Below are 18,162 nucleotides of genomic sequence, written 5' to 3'. Positions count from 1 at the left end.
GAATCTGAATTTTATAGCCAGTGAGGGATGATTCCTGTATTTCCAAAAAGACATCAGATTATATAGACATCTATTATGAGCAAGGGAATAAGGGATAATAGCCAGCTCTGCATTAGTCAAAACCAAGTTGTAATAACCAGCAAACCAGTATTTTTTGTATCAATTAAATTAATTATCCTTAAACCTCAATGCCTGTAGTTTGATTGGCCTCTACATTAGGCGGGAGCTGTGTAGCTGTTGATCTGAACTCTTTCTTTCTGCTGTGTAGGTGTGGCAGTGTGGTGGGAGCATGGAAGTCCTCCCATGCGCCAGAGTGGCCCATATTGAGCGCACCAAAAAACCCTACAACAACGACATAGATTACTACGCCAAGCGCAATGCCCTGCGAGCCGCTGAGGTGTGGATGGACGAATACAAATCCCACGTCTACATGGCCTGGAACATTCCCATGAATGTAGGTTTTTCTCTGTCTTAGATCACACCCTCATTCAAATCCACGAGCTCTCTTTTGCCCCGTCTCCTCCCGTCACACTTTCTCATTCAGACATGCAACCAGGGCCTCTGGAGACGCTAGTCAATAGAAATTCAAAATTCAGATTTCATCCCGTTTGACCTTCACACTGGCAGCAGAGCACAGGCAGAAAGCAGTAGATGCTCTTTCCAAACAGATGAGAGAGGTACATCAAGTGAAGGAGATTAGCCTCATTTCCAGTCAGTTTAGTTTCATACGTATCAGTTTCATTTAATTGCTTTCAAGAGTCTACGGAGATGACCTGCAAATAAACAGCTATTTTCATTAATAAAGAGTTTAATATTGAATCCTAATTGCCTCTTCAGCCATGCAGAATGAGATGATAGTCAGTGAAGGACATCAGTGAAGGCCTCAAAAAAGCCGTCCAGCACAGCTCACTGATGTCCCTAACAAAATAATTACAGGATGTGGGCTAGTCACACACTGGTGTGGCAGGCTGCTGATGCCTGCATGCCGCCTGGAAATGTTGAGTCGAAATGTGGGAGCTGGGGGTGGCAGCACCTTTGACAAAGTAGTCAATCAGACCACATCCCTTCTTGAGTGTAATTACAAGCACAGTGGCATGGCATGTTATTACCTCGGCTGTCCTGTGGCGCAGAGTTATTTTGTGTACAGTAGAAAGGCCTAACTACGATTATTCCATCTACCCCACTCCCTCTCCTCCCAGCCTCCCCCTATACACAATCACTGATTTTCGTTATTGTCTAAGGTACCTGCTGAGAGCACAATTACCTTGGTGGGGGAAGGCTTTATGATTCACCAGAGCGGCCAGCTCCAAGTCCAAACACCAAACAACATCTCAGTGAAATTGAATGCATTTTTTAGTGTCGCTTTATGGTTGCTACAAAAAGTGGATATTTCCATCTAGAATTCATTACTAACAGATGTTGGAAGCACGTTCAGCAGCTGACTGTGGATTCCAACACAGATGGGGGCGAACTGACTGAAAAGTAGATGGCTGCATGTGTGTGTGCATGTGTGTGTGCATGCGTCTGAATCAAGCCTCAGTGCCAGGTAGTGCAGCTATTAGGCATTCCCCCAATCAATCTGGGAAGCCACCTCCGTAATGCCGGCATGGCCGTGAGGGCTCATAATTAAGCAGCTGATTAGAGTTTGCTCGGCACGAATCACGTGTAATGAAAGAACAATGAAGGTCCTTCATGACAGGTGCATCTATCCATCTTTTAACTAAAAGGTTGGTCTTTTCTTTTCAGCACCTCGACACTCTCGCATATTCCATTTCTCAAGCAGCTTTCACTCTAATAATTAAAATGCCTGCTGGCTAAGAGGCTTTTTCATGTGTGTTTTTCTTTGTTTTGTACCATTTGTTGACAGAACCCTGGGGTTGATTTCGGGGATGTCTCGGAGCGCTTGGCCTTAAGGAAAAGGCTGCAATGTCGGAGTTTCCGCTGGTACCTTGAACACGTCTACCCAGAGATGCGAATCTATAACAACACCATCACATATGGCGAGGTGAGGAAGACATTAAGCAAATGATTGAAAGTAAACACTGATTTTGCCATATCATCAGGGGACAAACACCTTCCAAAGAATTCAACTTTTGTCTTGTCGGTCCAGATACGATTTTCTCAGATGTCTTGGGGATCATCGTGATGTATTTTGGCAAATGTGAGACGTGCCGTGTCTTATTTTTTTCCTTGGTCTCCTTTGGTCTGCCAGTAATCAGGCCTGAGTATGTTTAGTGAAACTAAACAAAAACTGGGATTAATCACAGATAATTCATGATTAAACAAGAGGGGCACTTACTTTTTCACACAGGACCAGGTAGGTTTGGACAACTTTTCTCCCTTAATCAGTGAAATCAACATTTAAAAACAGAATTTTGCATTTACTTTGATGATCTGAAACATGTAAGTGTGCCAAATATTCACAACACTTGGAAATCAGGAAGGGGGCACTTACTTTTTCACACCACTGGAGTTTGCAGAGGATGTGAAAGCTGAGGCAGGAAGGCTGATCCTACAAATAAATCAAAGAAATAAAGGAGTGAATTATTAGGATGTTTTGTGACATGTGATGATGACCTTTAATGTGATGGAGTGGTACATCTTAGAAAAAAACAAACGATTTGAGTGTAGCTAGTCTAAGGTGAATGTATGATATTGCTAAGGAATTGCAACATCACCACACAGGATTTGTACCAGCTCCTCATAATGAGTTTTAATCAAATACTTTATTAGTTTTCCATTTTAATTTGATTGGGCTTGGCTGTGCACTCAGCACAGTGGGGGGAAGACAACAGGATTATAACAGGTTGAAGAATTGAACACGCTCCTGACTCAGACACTATTTGGAGGTTCGCTGAGACGCATTGTTTACCTCATATCAATTTCAGCAATGGACACCTGGAAAACTAGAAGGGCATTGGGAAAAAGCGCAGATCACTGCCAAAGGCTAATAGTCTGATCAAATATCATAATCATTTATTAGTCAATCGTAAATAATGCAATATTCATCTATGTATGGGTTTAAATTACAAAGTAGTAACTGCAAACATCACGTCACAATAATGCTCATTAAAGCAATGCGACACACTCCCATTCTGGAACTGATGGGATTTTTTGTATGCCCTAGGGGAGGTTTCCAACTGAGGACAACTGTTGGGGGCCCCCTTAACAGCCTAGGGTTTTGTCTGGCATGCCTGTTCACAAGCTGCTGGTCTGACTGAATTATTAAAACCTTTTTTTTTTCTCTTTTTTTTTTACCAAATCTGGCCTGGTTTTTACTAAATCCCACTCACAGACAGATGGACAGGCAAATAGGTGTGAACAAAAGAACAGCCTAATCAATATGCTGCATATCAGAATTCACAATTCATCAAAGCCCTATGAATTTACTCCCCCTTTTGTTCCCTCTACTGCCTGTTTTGGCTCTGGCACCCAGATGGATTCCTCAGAGTGGCATTAACTTAAGTGGCACTATTTCAGATCTGTCGACAAGCTGGGTAACATTTACCTTGTCTAGCCACACAGCCGGCAGAGCAGAAGTGAGCCTCATCTGTCACCGAGCATCAGCACCGCGCTCGGCCATGCTGACCAGACCAGCCGAGTGGAACCCTCCCTGACAAAACTACATGATAGACATGTCGCAACCTGGAAATGAAGCCTTACTCATTCAAATCACACCAAACATGGGCCTCATGCTCAATGCATCATCTGCAGGTCTGGAGGACAGGGGGGAGACTGAACTGGGACTGGTCGTGTCCCGATAATATCTATCAAAGCTCAGTCATCGCTTTGAGAAAATACAGCCTCTGTGAAGACTGCTGTGTGAACAAACCACAGTGGATCTAGTATCACAGAGGTATTGTGACATGCACAGAGGAATTAAATGGTGGCTCACATTCAAGAGACTATTATCTACCTTCTTAGATAATAAATAATAATAGGTTTTGAAAGGCTGCTCTGATACTATTATTTTGGTTTGAACCAAATGTGAAACCAGTAATTTATTAAATTATATAATGTTGGGCCATTTTCATGGGGTAACATTTTGTACAAAATATTCATATTTACCCAGTTTTCTCAGCTCACAGGGATCGTCTTTGGGCTGTTTTCTCATTAAAACCAATGCTAAAGAAGTCTTTTCCCTGATTTAGTCACTTTCTTTTAGACTTATTTTCTAGATTGACACTAAAAAATGTCAAGAGTAAAATAAGTTGTGCAACAATAACCGCCCAACAGACAAATTAAAATGTGTCCCAGAAAGCTGCCATTACTAATGTCTTGTTGAGCATTTGCTACTGTACTATCTGCAGTGCTCGCACCCCTTTTCCTCTCTTCTTCACTGCATAGACTGTGCCTAAAGGAGAATTAAATCCCACCTACACTAATCTGTAAATAAAATGGAAAAGAAAGGCAGGAGCCGACCGAAAAGGCTGAGAAGAGAGGCAGTAAGAAAACTGCTCAGTAATACTCAGCGAGCTTGTCTCTACCAGCTTCTCCTTTCACATACACCAGTGGTTCGCAAACTGTGAGGTGCACCCCACTGGTGGGTGGAGGTGGAGTATGGAGTTAAGCTATTAATCTATTTTTTAGGGGGAAATATCTTCTCAAATATGTTTTTAAATTCCTGATTTTAAAAAAATATACCTTGTGGTACTTAACACCTTATGTGCTTGATACGTATGCACTTTTGTCCTTTTGTCTTTCTCCCATCACTACAGCCCCTTCCTGAGCTTGGTTATTTCTTCCTATTAAAGGGGAGTTTTTCCTTCCCACTGTCGCCAAGCGCTTGCTCATAGGGGGTCATCTTAATTTTGGGGATTATTTTTATTATTGTAGGGTCTTTACCTTAAAATGTAAAGCACCTTGAGTTGACTGTTGTTGTTATTTGGTTATATACAAATACAGGTGAATTGAAATGTCATGAATAATCCCACAAATATAGGAGCATAGGCATTTAGATCAAGTTCAGAGCTTTGACATATTTTAAACAAACTGCATACTTTTTCATAACTTAAACAAGTAGTTTTGTTCCTTAAAGCTAGTCAAACTGCAAGTGCAAACTCAAAAACTAGAAAAGAAAAGACTGCATTCAACCAGAAAGACCTGTAGGCAAACTTTCTCCACTAGCCACTCCGATGTGAATTAATCAGAGAGAGAGAGAAAAAAAAAATTCCCTTCCAGACTTAACTCAAACTAATAATTTTACATCTAAATACAGCCAAAATCATGGCAAACTTTAACTTATGTATATGCTAATTTTGTCAAAAGACATTTCCAAGAATTACATCTGGACTTTCCGTGCAATGGAAGAGTGTTGCAAGCTTAATTTCAGTCACTGTTTCATACTTTTCCAATTTTCAGACAACAGACACCCAACACACATATAAAATATGTAAATGAGAATAATTTCATTAAGACTTCTGCTGTATTTAAATACAGAGGGCCCAGAGTGTAGGAGGTGGTAAAATTATCTGGCACCATGCTAACCGTATACATATAACACGTTCCTATTGTTGAGGGTACACTACCATTAGAATCAAATAGACTTAAATAGAATATAGAATAGAATAAACTTGTGTGGTTCTCCAGTTCCTCAGATGCTTATGTACTTGAACAATTTTGTGTTTGCTCTTGCACCTAACACTCAAATGTTCAAATGGAGAATATTTGAAACAAGCTGTTTGTTTGGTTGTTTTTAAGAATATTGGATATGTAAAATACTGGAGCTTTCAGCAGCTTCATAGAAACAACATCTTTTTTGTTTTTCTTGCAGGTGAGAAACAGCAAGGCCAGTGGCTACTGCCTGGACCAGGGTTCTGAGGACGATGATAAAGCCATCCTGTACCCCTGCCACGGCATGTCCTCCCAGGTCAGCAGATCTTTCTCTATTTCCTGTTTATTTTGACTGCTGTCTTCGATACAGATATTCAACAGTCAGTAATGCCATTAATTAAACTGTTTGTCAGTGCGTTGTATTGATTCTTACTCATTTAAGTCTGTAAATTGGGTGTCTTTGCAAAAGGTAAACATACAGAAACCTACAGAAAATTCTTTAGCAGATTTTTTTTAAATCAACACATTCTGCTTTTTAACACTAAACCTAAAGATGATGTGGTGCAATTAGTCTCCTCTTTAGGCAATGTAGCATCCAAGTCAAGTTTTACATAGTAAGTGTGAGGCACAGACATGCTATAAATAGAAATGTGTTCTTCCCATTGGTACTCGCTGATTAATATAGACCACCACACACATCCCTTCTAGGGGTTTTTAAGCAATGCAGGATGCATATACTACAAATATTCTCATGGTTAAATTAAATTGAGGTCTACCTCAGAATACACATAGAGGGAGAACTAGCATCCTGTGAACTTAATGCTAGTTTGAAAGACCAATACTCACCACACGGTGTTCTCACTTTTTACAGATTAAGTTATGTTTGGACACTGCAAATATTTCAAGTATTCTCTCAAAACCTGTTCACTCTAAATGATGTTTCGACCTATCATTTGCTCTTGCAGCCAGAATAAATCTTCAAAAATCTTCCGCCCCTACCATGTAACATGACTTGAAGCAATGTTCCCTCTAAGCTGCGCATGTGCGCAATTGCGCACTGCTGGCACAGTCTCTGCGCACAGAAAATCTGCGTTGCGCACAAAAAAAAACTGACAGTACCTGAATTGAAATTAAAATTAATACTTTAACAATTCTGTTTTGCAGTGTGAGTCAGTAAGTGACTGGCTGCTCCACCTTGGGATTAGAACGATGCCACCTTATCCCATAGTCCAGCCAATAATGCGATTCACATTCGTATATACACAGCCAATCAACGTAGTTGACAGGCTATGACAGCGTCCTTATGTGCCGACACCGGTGTTTTAGCTAGCAAAGCAGCGTGGCTGATGTGGAGTGAAGCCACATTAATGACAACGTGTACAACCATTGGAGATGTGAGCAGGACAGACGGAACAACTGACGGGAAAAGTGTGGACTTCATACCAGTTTTTAAATTGTGTTGATAGGCCACGTAAAACCAGAGTTGTGATATAAAAAAAATGCAATGTTTGGTTTTCTTCCTGAATACTGTCGTTGTTTATATTTACTGCGGGAAGAAACGGTAAAAACAGCGTTTTATAAGGAAAACGCTCGAAAGCACTCTCCGCCTGTGAGCAAAAACAAAACCCCCCCGCCTCCCCTTTCCTATTCGTCCAAAAAGTACCATGTCGACCAATCAAAAAATGATATGGCAACGTGGCAGCTAGTTGTTAAGAAACGGGGGGAAGTTTTAGGAGTGACGGCGGTGTTTTGAGATGTGAGAGATTTGAGACGTTTAGCGCAAACCTTGTGTAGTTAGTGTGTAGTGTAGTCAATAGTTTTGTTAGCAATGAGCAATGAGACGACTACTGAATGTTACAGGTGTTACAGGAGTGATACATCTCCTGTTGTCAGGCCTGCAGGTATCAGGCTGTTGTTCTCCTTTATCTCATAGTGGACAGAAATTATTTTTTGGAGTGGCACAAATAATTTGTGTGGCATCAGATTTGATGCAGAACAGCTGATTGTTCTGTAAATAGTTTGAAATGTTTATTTAAAAATGTATTGGCTGCATTTAAAAAAATAGCTGCAAAAAACGTTGTTTGCATAACTCAGTTACTTTTTTGAAGAAGTAACTATATAATTAATTGCCCAGCATTGGTCATTATATACTATATGTTGCAGACAGAGAGTTACAGGACTCTCTCCCAGACCACAGACTCATACTCATAATACAAGTCAGAGCTTTATAAAAAAAGAAAAGAAAGAAAGTTGTGTTTTCGAAATTGGAGTTCAAGGTATTTTTACTTCCAATAGTCTTAACATACTACACAGGTCAATGACTAGATTTTTTTTACATTTTCATTGTAAATGGGCTAAAGCAGTTAATTAAAGGTAGTCTAACATAAATGTAAATGCTGTAATTTGATTTGATTTTAATAAACTATTTAACTTGGATGGATTCGATGCTGGCGTGACCACAGTGCACACGTCTGATGTCGCTCACAGTGGTGCAAGGGATCGCTCAGGGAGTTTGTGTGTTCGCTCAGACACATAAAAAATTAGAGGGAACATTGACTTGAAGGTGTCTCGGCTTCAAATTCTGTACCCACGTGAACTACAGCTTCTCAATCTCTGTGACTTGACCTGAAAATATTTCTTGACTTTATCTGCATAGGAGTGCTATTCCTACTGGCGTCAGTGTTAATGCAATGACCTGCTCGGTCCAAAAATATCTGGATTCAGTAGATACACCAGAAAGGCTTAGCACAGCCCTCTGTAGCAAACTGTAATCAGTATACTGTCTGAAGTTTGCCAACATCGTCAGTTAACAGCATGCTTACTAATAATAACAGCCTAACAACCAATCAATGTGACTAGCTTGTTGCTGTCATAAGTGGCACTCTGTTCATCTTATTAAGCAACAATTAAACAATCATTGTCAGTTTCTGCAGTCAGGCAGTTAGCGTGCCAAATGCTAAACATGTTGCTATCTACAACAATGAAAGTTTAAAAGTAACAGAGGTAGAGTTATATAATCAAGATTGGTCTTAATATGTGATACTTAACCTGTGTGGGTGTGACTATATGCTATATATATATATATATATATATATATATATATATATATATAGCATTCCACCCCTCTGTCTATCTGACACTGTCATTATTTAAAAGCAAAGAAAAAAAAGCCCTAAAACAAATAATTACAAACTCTACATACCATCTAATAGCCAGCAGTGGTGGCTCTTCTCGTTGAAAAGGAAGACAGATTGGATTGTCAGTGAGAAAATAACCGTGCTCCTTACTTTATTTATTACACCAAAAGAAAAGTTTTTCCTAATGAGGTTATCAAAATAACCTACTACTTTCAAGTCTCTCACCCCTTAGATACAGCCCAGTGCTCATTGTGTGAATTATGGTCCCATTTACAGCAAAATAGGCAATAAAGTAGGGTATGCTTTAGGGCATGGCTACCCTGTATTTGATAAGTTGCTACTGTATGAGCAAGTCCTTCAGTTTCTCATCCCTCTTCTTGCTCCGTTTGTCAGATTTTTTTCTTTTTGCTAATTTGATGACAAAAGCCAAAATGCTCAGTTCAAGGTTCCACGTGGTGAATTTTAGAGCAGCAACATCCATCTTTTAGGGATTTGTATATATGAAAGGAATGTGCAGCAGTTAGGCTACTAAACATATATATGCTGAAGAGAAACCTATGAGGAGATGGATGCACTTGGACATCTTGAAATGAAAGCAGCATCGCAGTTACATACGCTTTATTGATGGCTTTGGATTTTATATCTATCTATCTATACATATATTAGTGCTGGACGACGCTGGACAGCATCAGCGCGTTAACGAGCTAACCGCGCTAACACATTGACACCGTGCAGCCCCACGCACGGGGCGATCCGCGGTAACTCGTTAACGGAGATTTGCCGCGTTAATGCAGTTATGCCTTAAATGTTGCTCATCTCCGTTTAATTAATGTGTACTGTGAGCATCACTTGCCTTTATTGTTGCTGATAAACATGCATGCACTTTGTCATGGCACTCAATGTACTCTGGTTTTGCAGCTGGGTTGGAGAATTTGCAGCAGTTCTTTTGGATACTGAGACAACTTCAGTTGCTTTGGTCTCTTCATCCCAGATATCCCAGATAGACTCCATAATGTTGAGATCAGGGCTCTGTGGGGCCCGTGCCATCTGTTGCGGGACTGTTTCTCTTCTTGTTGCTGAACAGATCTTTCTGATTCTGCTGTATTTTGGCGGTGGTTGTTATGCTGCACAGTGAATTCAGGAATGAACTGCTGCCTCCCCGACAGACTGAAACTTTTTTGCTATAATGTACACTGTACACGTATACATGATATAAGCAGTGATCCATGTGCAGCAGTCATTTAAAATGAATGAAACATAAGAAGGCAGCATGTTGCCTCCTGTCCTCTTAATCAGCTCTTGAACCCCATGCAGGTTCCAAACAGAGTGTTGAAGCTGGGGAGTATGAGATGACATGAACATGCAAACAGATGATATGCAAGCACTAATTTAAAAATGTGAAAAGATCAGTCAACATAATCACTTATAGTGCTGACATACAGTATGTCTGCAGTTAGATTTAAACACACGAAAAGTGAAGAATTTTTCAGAATGTGATTAAATATGCTGCGATTTATTTTTCTTTAACGGTAAGAGAGGAGAACATGCAGCTCTTGGGAGTTTGGTATTAAATTAAATCCGAAACTCATTTTAAATGTGGTCAGGATTTGAAGGAAACACTGGAAAACTGGGGCACTCCCAGGAAACAATTATATGAATATGCAGGAGGATGCTGCTGGGAAAAAAAAGAGAAAGCATCTTCTCAGCACAACCTTTACTTGAATAGATACCAGAACAAATGATGCTGTGGGTGGAAGGCCCTTGTCCTGTTTTTGTGCTTATTTTTCTTTTGCACAGTGAAACCAAATCCAGTTCTCAAGATATGCATGCAAAAGCTACCCATGCATCATTTTTCAAACATTTCCCAATTTTCCTGCAAACTGCTCTCGTTTTTGGTGATGCAAACCACCCCACTGGCCTCTCCTGCAAAGAGCTCCGTGGGGTCAGTAATGCAAAGCTCGATCAACTCTTAATCCTGCTCCCCAGGGGGAAATAAACAAATGGAAATGAATTTGATTTCTTTGCATCATTAGATTACACTGATGACTGACATTATTTTAAGCCAGCTGTCTTCAGTTTTGTCATTTATAGAATTTCTTCTTTTAAGATATAAAAAAAAAAAACTAGAATTGATCAGAATAACTTCTCGCTGTGCTTCAGAGAAGTGAGTGTGTGCACGCTCTCCCTGAGGAAATCTAAATCATGGATAATGTCTCACATTTGTTCAGCAGTGCAAAGCAGTGAAAGGATGGTGGTGGAGCCACAGAGCCGGCCCCATTACACTACTAGCGTGTGCGCACATCTAGCTTCATAAAGCAAATGATGCAATATTTTATTGTCCACTGATAAAATTTTAGGATTGCTTTCTTTGCTGTATCATGATCCTCCGGTAATCTGGCTTCTCTCACAAACACAGGCAGAGTATGAAGCTATCAGCAGGCTTGTGTGTGTAGTGATGTGCGTGTTTCATTTAATAGTGGCTCAGTATTATTTGCATGTGATTTAATAAAAAGAAACAGAGTGGACAGCTGTGTGTAGTAACGATACACTTCTCTGATAAGAGGCTGCAGATTTATCAAAATATCTGTCCTGCTGTCTTCAGATGGCTACAGGCAGTTAATGAACTTAAAGAGAAGCTTTTCATGCAGTATAAAGGACAACAGATAGAGTTGACGTGACCTTTTTTTTAAAAAATTATCTATTTTAAAGGGTTTCGCAGTGTTTCACCAGCACATTTTAATAGGATTTTGGTGTATGTTAACAAAATCACACGCTCTGTTTCGAGGCTTGGCCACAAGACAAACTGTGGTATGACTTTGTGGTGCAGCAAGGAAGTTGCTCCACAGTTGCACTATCACCGTGACAAAGAAGACTTGCTATTAGCATGACCTCCAAAAAATGTTCTGCAAAACTCTGGTGATTGCAGAAACGCAATGGAGTGTGTAATGTTGCTGCATGAGCCACAGGTTAATTGGCTTGGCAGAATCATTTCCTCGCGTTAATTATTTGTTATGGACTCATTTTAAATGTATTAGCATATAAAACGCTGCCAGACTAAGCTGTAAACAGGTATTAGTGGGGATTATATGGAGTTTGTCTTGTGCCGAGTCATAGTTTACACCTTTATTAAATCTGTTTAGAGCATTAAAACCTTGAAAGACCCAAGAGGTCTACAGAAAATTCTTAATAAGACCATCTGCAATAATGACCTCTGCCTAAAGGTCATTAAACTGTGTCTCCCATTGTAGTGAGTTTCAAATAAATAAATAATAATAAGTTTCAAATGTGCATGTGAATGTCATCGCTTGTACAATGAGAGTTCCATACACGTATTTGGATGCATATTTTACTAGGATGCTGATGAAATATGTATCGCAGTGATCAGCTCAGCCAGCTCCAGTAGACCTCAAGTGAACCAAGATATGGTGCTTTATTGTTTTCCTGTTTGTTCTGAGTGCCTCTTTATGACAGAAAATTGGATTAAAATCCACATGGATCTCCCCTCTCACATGAACAATCACCCATAGACGCAGCATGTGCATTTCTAGTTTCTCCATCCATGCTCTATAAAATCCTCCACTCAGACAAACATGCTGAATATGCTGAAAACATTTCAATGTTAAAATTTATTGAGTAAAGCACTTTAATACAAAGCAAAATGCTACAAAAACATTACCAGGTTTAGAATTTTAGTCTTTATGGGATTCATTTTACAGGTAAGCAGCTCATCTACTAATCGGAAGGTTGGAGGTTCGATTCCTGGCTGTTCCAGTCTGAATGCCAAATATCCTTGGGCAAGATACTAATCCCAAACTGCTCTCTGATTCATCCATCAGTGTATGAATGTGTATGAGTTATAGATTTAATGCACTTATGTTGAAAAAGCATAGAAAAAAGGAGTGCTTGTGAGAATAGGTGAATGAGGCAAATTGTATGAAGCCCTTTGAGTGCTTAGAGTAGAAAAGTGTTATATAAGAACAAGTCCATTTACCTTAACAGTTTTATAACAGTACATATGTTTTAAGTTTTTTTTTTTATTATTTTCAGAATTTTTATGTGATTTTTTAAGTCCGACCATTAGAGCAGCTGCTCTTAAAGAAAATAATGAATAATTGAAATCACATTGGTAGAACAGTTGTGGGTTATTTTCACATGAATAAAGTAAAATAAAGAAATACGTTTTTCAGAAATCTTGATTCCTGTTATTACACTGATTCTTCCAGGAAGTTACATAAATACAGTTGGTTATATAAAGTACGGAACATGTTACTACCTACTCTGTACATGACAGATCGTGCATTTTGACGATTTAGGGTAGTCAAAGCAGCTTGGCCGTCATAGTGAAGACCTCCCTAGCTTTGGGGTCTCATTTTTCAGAGAGGATCATTCCCATAAATTATAAATGTTATCTCTACTGTATCCTTGCGTAATAGATACGTATCACGACAGAGGCTTTCATGCACCGGATTACACAATGAAGGATCAAATTTTGGTTGTTAAGAGAACCATAAATAAGCTGCACTGTGGCTTCAATGCAAAGTAACTTGAGCCTATTTTAGTATATGAAATACAAAGCTTATTAGCAATTAACAACTGGAACGGTGCTAAAATCTAAACTCCAGAAACTGCAGCAGCTTCCATACAAAAATCAATCAGTATAGTGTATCATCATAGCGAGAGAGCTTTAAATGCTTTAAGGTGGCTATTTAATTAGTTTGTGGTTGATTACAATTCATTTAAAGTAACTATTAAACTGTCTTAATATCTGTGTTGATATTATGACTTGAATTTAGTTCTGTTCATGCCAAGGGTTGCAGGAACAGTGCCTAAATACAGACTCTGAGACAGACAGAACAACTTAAAGCCTGCCTTTTATTTCAGCTGGTCTACAATCTACAGAATCCTAAAGTCCACAGTGGACACAGGAGGGTGACGAGACACAGCTGAAACTAAGTAAAACAACAAGTAGAGGAAGTAAAACAAGGCATGTGACTATCAAAATAAAGCAGGAAGAAACTAAACACTGACAGAAATGAAGGCTTGACAAGACTCAAACAGATACTGGGGAAGCTTGGAGTAAACTAAAACATGACGATTCAATAATAACAGAAAAAAGAATACAAAACTATTAACTAAGAATTCTAAATATCAAAAGATTATAATCAAAACTGAAAGAAAATAAAATACGCCAGAGTTCAGAGTCCCAGAAATGACCATGGCAGTTCATTTGACTTCTATTAATTTCCCATTATTATTATTTTCCTAAATTACTATTGTGTTATCATGCCTACCCAACATGCTCTCTCTCAACATATCAATGTGGGATTTATTTTTTAATTTGTACATTAATTACATACAAGGAAAGCAGAGAGACAGTACGTGTCACCTTTCAATTTAGAGAAAATTATCCTAAAGTTGCTATATATATATAATTCAGGGCATTTTGTAATTAATCGGGAGTACAGCTGGACGATAAAGTGGGAAAGATGCACTCATGGAGGTATGTGGTATTATGTGCCCCAAACATTAGGCTAAGGGTTTCAAACATATGCTCCAGACAGAACCGGTGCAGATGACTCAGATAAGTGAAGGAAAAACACAATCTGCCAATCAAACCTTAAACCCATTTTCTCCTTTCTGCTTCTGTAATTTCTGCCTGTCTGCTTTTGTAGAGCAGAATAGGTAAAGCACATTACTGCAAATCACATTCAATCACATTCAATGAAGCACATTTCCATCTTGCGCTTTCCACCGATGCCCTCTAAAAAGTCAAGTGTTTGCTTTTTATAAAGCTGTGTTTTCCACTGTGCTCTTTAATTTAGGTAGTGTAACACATTTGATTCCCTTTGGCTTGCAGCTGGCTCGGTACTCTACGGAGGGGCTTCTCCAGCTTGGTCCCCTGGGGTCCACCACCTTCCTGCCTGATACAAAATGCCTCATTGATGATGGCAGAGGACGTACTCCCAGTCTGAAAAAATGTGATGCTGTGTCGAGGATTTCCCAGAGGCTTTGGGACTTTACACAGGTAAGAAGAAAACGTGTAAATGGATTTAAAAGTGATGATAGCACGTGTGCATGCAATCTGTTTTTTCTTGAAATGCACTTTAAAAATTTGCCGTTATTTTTGTCTGTGTTTTCATTGCAGAATGGGCCAATCATCAGCAGGGACACTGGCCGATGCTTGGAGGTAGAAATGTCCAAAGACGCCAACTTTGGCCTTCGCCTTGTGGTCCAGAGATGCTCTGGTCAGAAGTGGATGATACGAAACTGGATTAAGCATCCCAGGCACTGAAACCAGAGAAAGACCTCTGAGACAGTTTGGGCAGCGTTTCAAGTCACAGTTAGATCTTAAACTGTGGACAGTTCAGAGAGAGCAGAGCGCCGGTGGTGCTGGTGTGTGGTATTTCACACCACAGACTACACAGTACACTGGGTCTCCCTCAGGCCACAGAGCTTTCCAATACTGAGTTTTAAAGAAGAATATGATCAATCTGTGTGTTCCACTGAGCTGCACATTCATACCAGACCTTATGGCAGGCTGCACTGTTTGAAATGGCCCACATCTGATATTCAGCTACAGTTGTACATGTATAGAGCAAGTCATCTGAGTGCAGCCCCTGAAGGTGGTTCAACGTTCTAGTAATTATAATGTTTCTACTGTAAAAGTATCAGCTCTTTGGAGATGAGAAAGCGTGGGTGGGTGTGTGATTTTTTTTTTTTTTTTTTCCCTGAGTGAATCGGAGCAAATCAGAAGATATAATTGCTGTCAGTTGCCACATGAAAGTGATTATTTTGGGCTGTGATATGGAAAATTGCTTTGGACTTAATGTGCTGCCCTGGCAAGACATGTAATAGGCTTCAAAGGGGCTGCCCATCATTAGATCGGGGGACATTTCAACTGCACTCACATAAACCACGACGGTTCTTTGTTTCTTTGGACTGTATTGCTCACTGTGGATACGAGCAATCACGTGCCTTTTTGTCTCATTTTTCTGCTTCATCTGACCAGGGAATGTCAGTCCCAAAAGCATGTACAAAATTATTTGAAAGTTATTAATATATAAAACAATGTATAAAACAGTCTAATGATAGTAATATATTGTAAAGGGAAAAAACAGTGGAAAATTGATATCCGTAATCCGATAACAATTAGGATAATAAAATCATTTTTATGACAAATCACCTCTTTGATGTTTTTTTTCCCAGCGCTTTATGAAACTGGTGTCAACTTTGGCTTCCTGTTGACACTTTTTTGTTTGTTACTACTATATATTGGAAGGCCAGAAGCAATCAACGGCTGCAAAATCACATGTCTTTTGTTGTGCCCGCTCTTACAACCACCTCAAGCCACCATCGGGTCTCTATCCTTGTGAAATACAATTGCTTCAGATAACTCACAGGGTAGTTGGTGTTCAGAGAGCACAGAGAGCCTTCCAGTGATTTTGCCCAGAAGGTAACCTCTTTACCATTTTTCTCCGATGTAAGCAAAAAGGTGACAGCCGTCTGGAATGACTTAGGTGCTGGTCTCTTTTCAAATGTTTTTACTGTGTCTCTATCAGAACATGCTATAATACCTTGACTACACCAGCACTAGAAAGGTCTGCACTGCTCTCACACAGCTTCCAGTTATATGAGGTTGGCGTTTATATGGCCTCGGCGTCAGCAAAGTAGCTTGTAACAAATACATGGTGTTTTACAGGGTTCTCTGTAAAACTCGTATACAGGAAATTTATTGAACATGTTTTTTTGTTTGAAAAAAACATCATCAACAGTTTGCTGCTAAAATCTAAAGTATACTTGAAGGAGACATGGTAGTCAAAGGATCCTGAATTGAAATCTTTTCGAGAATACCGCAAGAGCAAAGATGGTGATAGAAGTAACACTGCAACTTTTATGTTCACCAAAGCTTAAGTTAACCCTGCTATAATACAGTGTGTCTTTGTACTCTACACAATCGGGACTTCTGCAACTAAACTTGGCACACATATTATTGTGTGCGTGTCAGTAACATGCACCTGACAAAAATGCATGAACTTTATACTGTTATTTCAGCAAATTTGGCTTCATAAGTTGATGTGCCAAATGATGTAACATAACACTATATCCATACTGTAAACATCACAATTTCAAGGTATCAAAAATTCTTGCTGCTTTGAGCATGTGTATGACAAAAGAATTTCCCTCGGGATAAATATCTTATCTCATCTAATCTTATCTTATCTTATTTATGTTATCGTCACAAGATTAAAATGCTACATGCTTTTTTAAGGCATTACAGGTGCACAAATAAAATAGGTTACTTTAGCTAATTGGTAGGTGTTGCTAGGCAACATAATGATGAAAATAGTAATTGCACTGGTCCTTATAAAGAGCTTTCCTTCTTTGAGTAGAGTTGGGTTGAGCACTCAAACAGCTTTACGCATGTCTTGTTCACCCAAGCAGCCCAGCTTTTTACTATTTCTAAGTGCTTTCTAGCTAACAGTCAGAAACATTCACACTCAGTGATTCGGTATCTTCCCAAAGGATAGACTGACATGCAGACTGGAGTAGCCAGGGATCAAACCAGCAACCTTCAGTTTATTAGGTGACCTGCGCTACCTCCTGATCCCCTGCCACCCCAATCATTAGGAATTACTCAGTGTGATTCATCATAGGCTGGTTGCACACCGCCATGTGAATAAAGATTTTGTTGAAATAACTTTGGATTATTTGGTTATATTTATAGGCTGAAATAAGAGTTACAATGTTTATTATTTACAGTTAAATCAGGTTATAGCCCCCAGTCTATTACATGTTACATGCTCCACAGGGGAGTGTACTGAGCCCTCTCCTGTACTCACTCTACACCTACGACTGCACGGCCACTAGCAACTCCAACATCATTGTGAAGTTTGCGGACGACACTACAGTGGTGGGTCTTATCACCAAAGCTGATGAGACGGCCTACAGGGAGGAGGTCAGCGCCCTGACCCACTGGTGTCAGGGCGCCATCTCACCCTCAACCATCTCACCCTCAACATCGTAAAGACAAAGGAGTTGATAGTGGACTTCCAGAGGTGCAGAGAAGTACACATCACCATCAACGGCGCTGCTGTGGAGAGAGTGAGCAGCTTCCGCTTCCTTGGTGTACATCTGGCTGAGGATCTTACGTGGTCAGGACACATAAACAAAACAGTGAAGAAGGTGCAGCAGCGGCTCTTCTTTCTCAGGAGACTGAAAAGATTCGGCATGAGCCCCCACATCCTCAGGACCTTCTATCGCTGTCCCATTGAGAGCATCCTCACTGGATGCATCACCACCTGGTACGGCAACAGCACCGCTTACAACCGCAAAGCTCTCCAGAGAGTAGTGCGGTGCTCTGAACGGATAATTGGAGGTGAGCTTCCCTCCCTCCAGGACATCTACAGGAAGCGAGCCTGAGGAAAGCGGGGAGGATCATCAAGGACTCCAGTCACCCCAGCCATAAACTCTT

General features: G+C 40.0%; 1 protein-coding gene across 1 annotated transcript in view; it reads left to right on the top strand.

Annotated features, from left to right (window-relative positions):
• The window catches only part of galnt9 (polypeptide N-acetylgalactosaminyltransferase 9), a 100,485-nt gene extending 84,657 nt beyond the window's left edge, over positions 1-15,828 (top strand). Inside the window, exons 7-11 of the mRNA XM_063489793.1 lie at positions 269-454; positions 1,868-2,005; positions 5,774-5,869; positions 14,548-14,715; positions 14,836-15,828. Coding sequence (XP_063345863.1) covers positions 269-454; positions 1,868-2,005; positions 5,774-5,869; positions 14,548-14,715; positions 14,836-14,982 — 735 coding nt within the window. The 3' untranslated portion in view covers positions 14,983-15,828. The remainder of the gene's footprint in view (positions 1-268; positions 455-1,867; positions 2,006-5,773; positions 5,870-14,547; positions 14,716-14,835) is intronic.
• Positions 15,829-18,162: the final 2,334 nt, after the last annotated feature.

Source organism: Pelmatolapia mariae, linkage group LG12, assembly GCF_036321145.2.
Source record: "Pelmatolapia mariae isolate MD_Pm_ZW linkage group LG12, Pm_UMD_F_2, whole genome shotgun sequence".
In the NCBI taxonomy this organism is placed as follows: Eukaryota; Metazoa; Chordata; class Actinopteri; order Cichliformes; family Cichlidae; genus Pelmatolapia; species Pelmatolapia mariae.
This window is presented reverse-complemented; position numbering and strand designations above follow the sequence as displayed.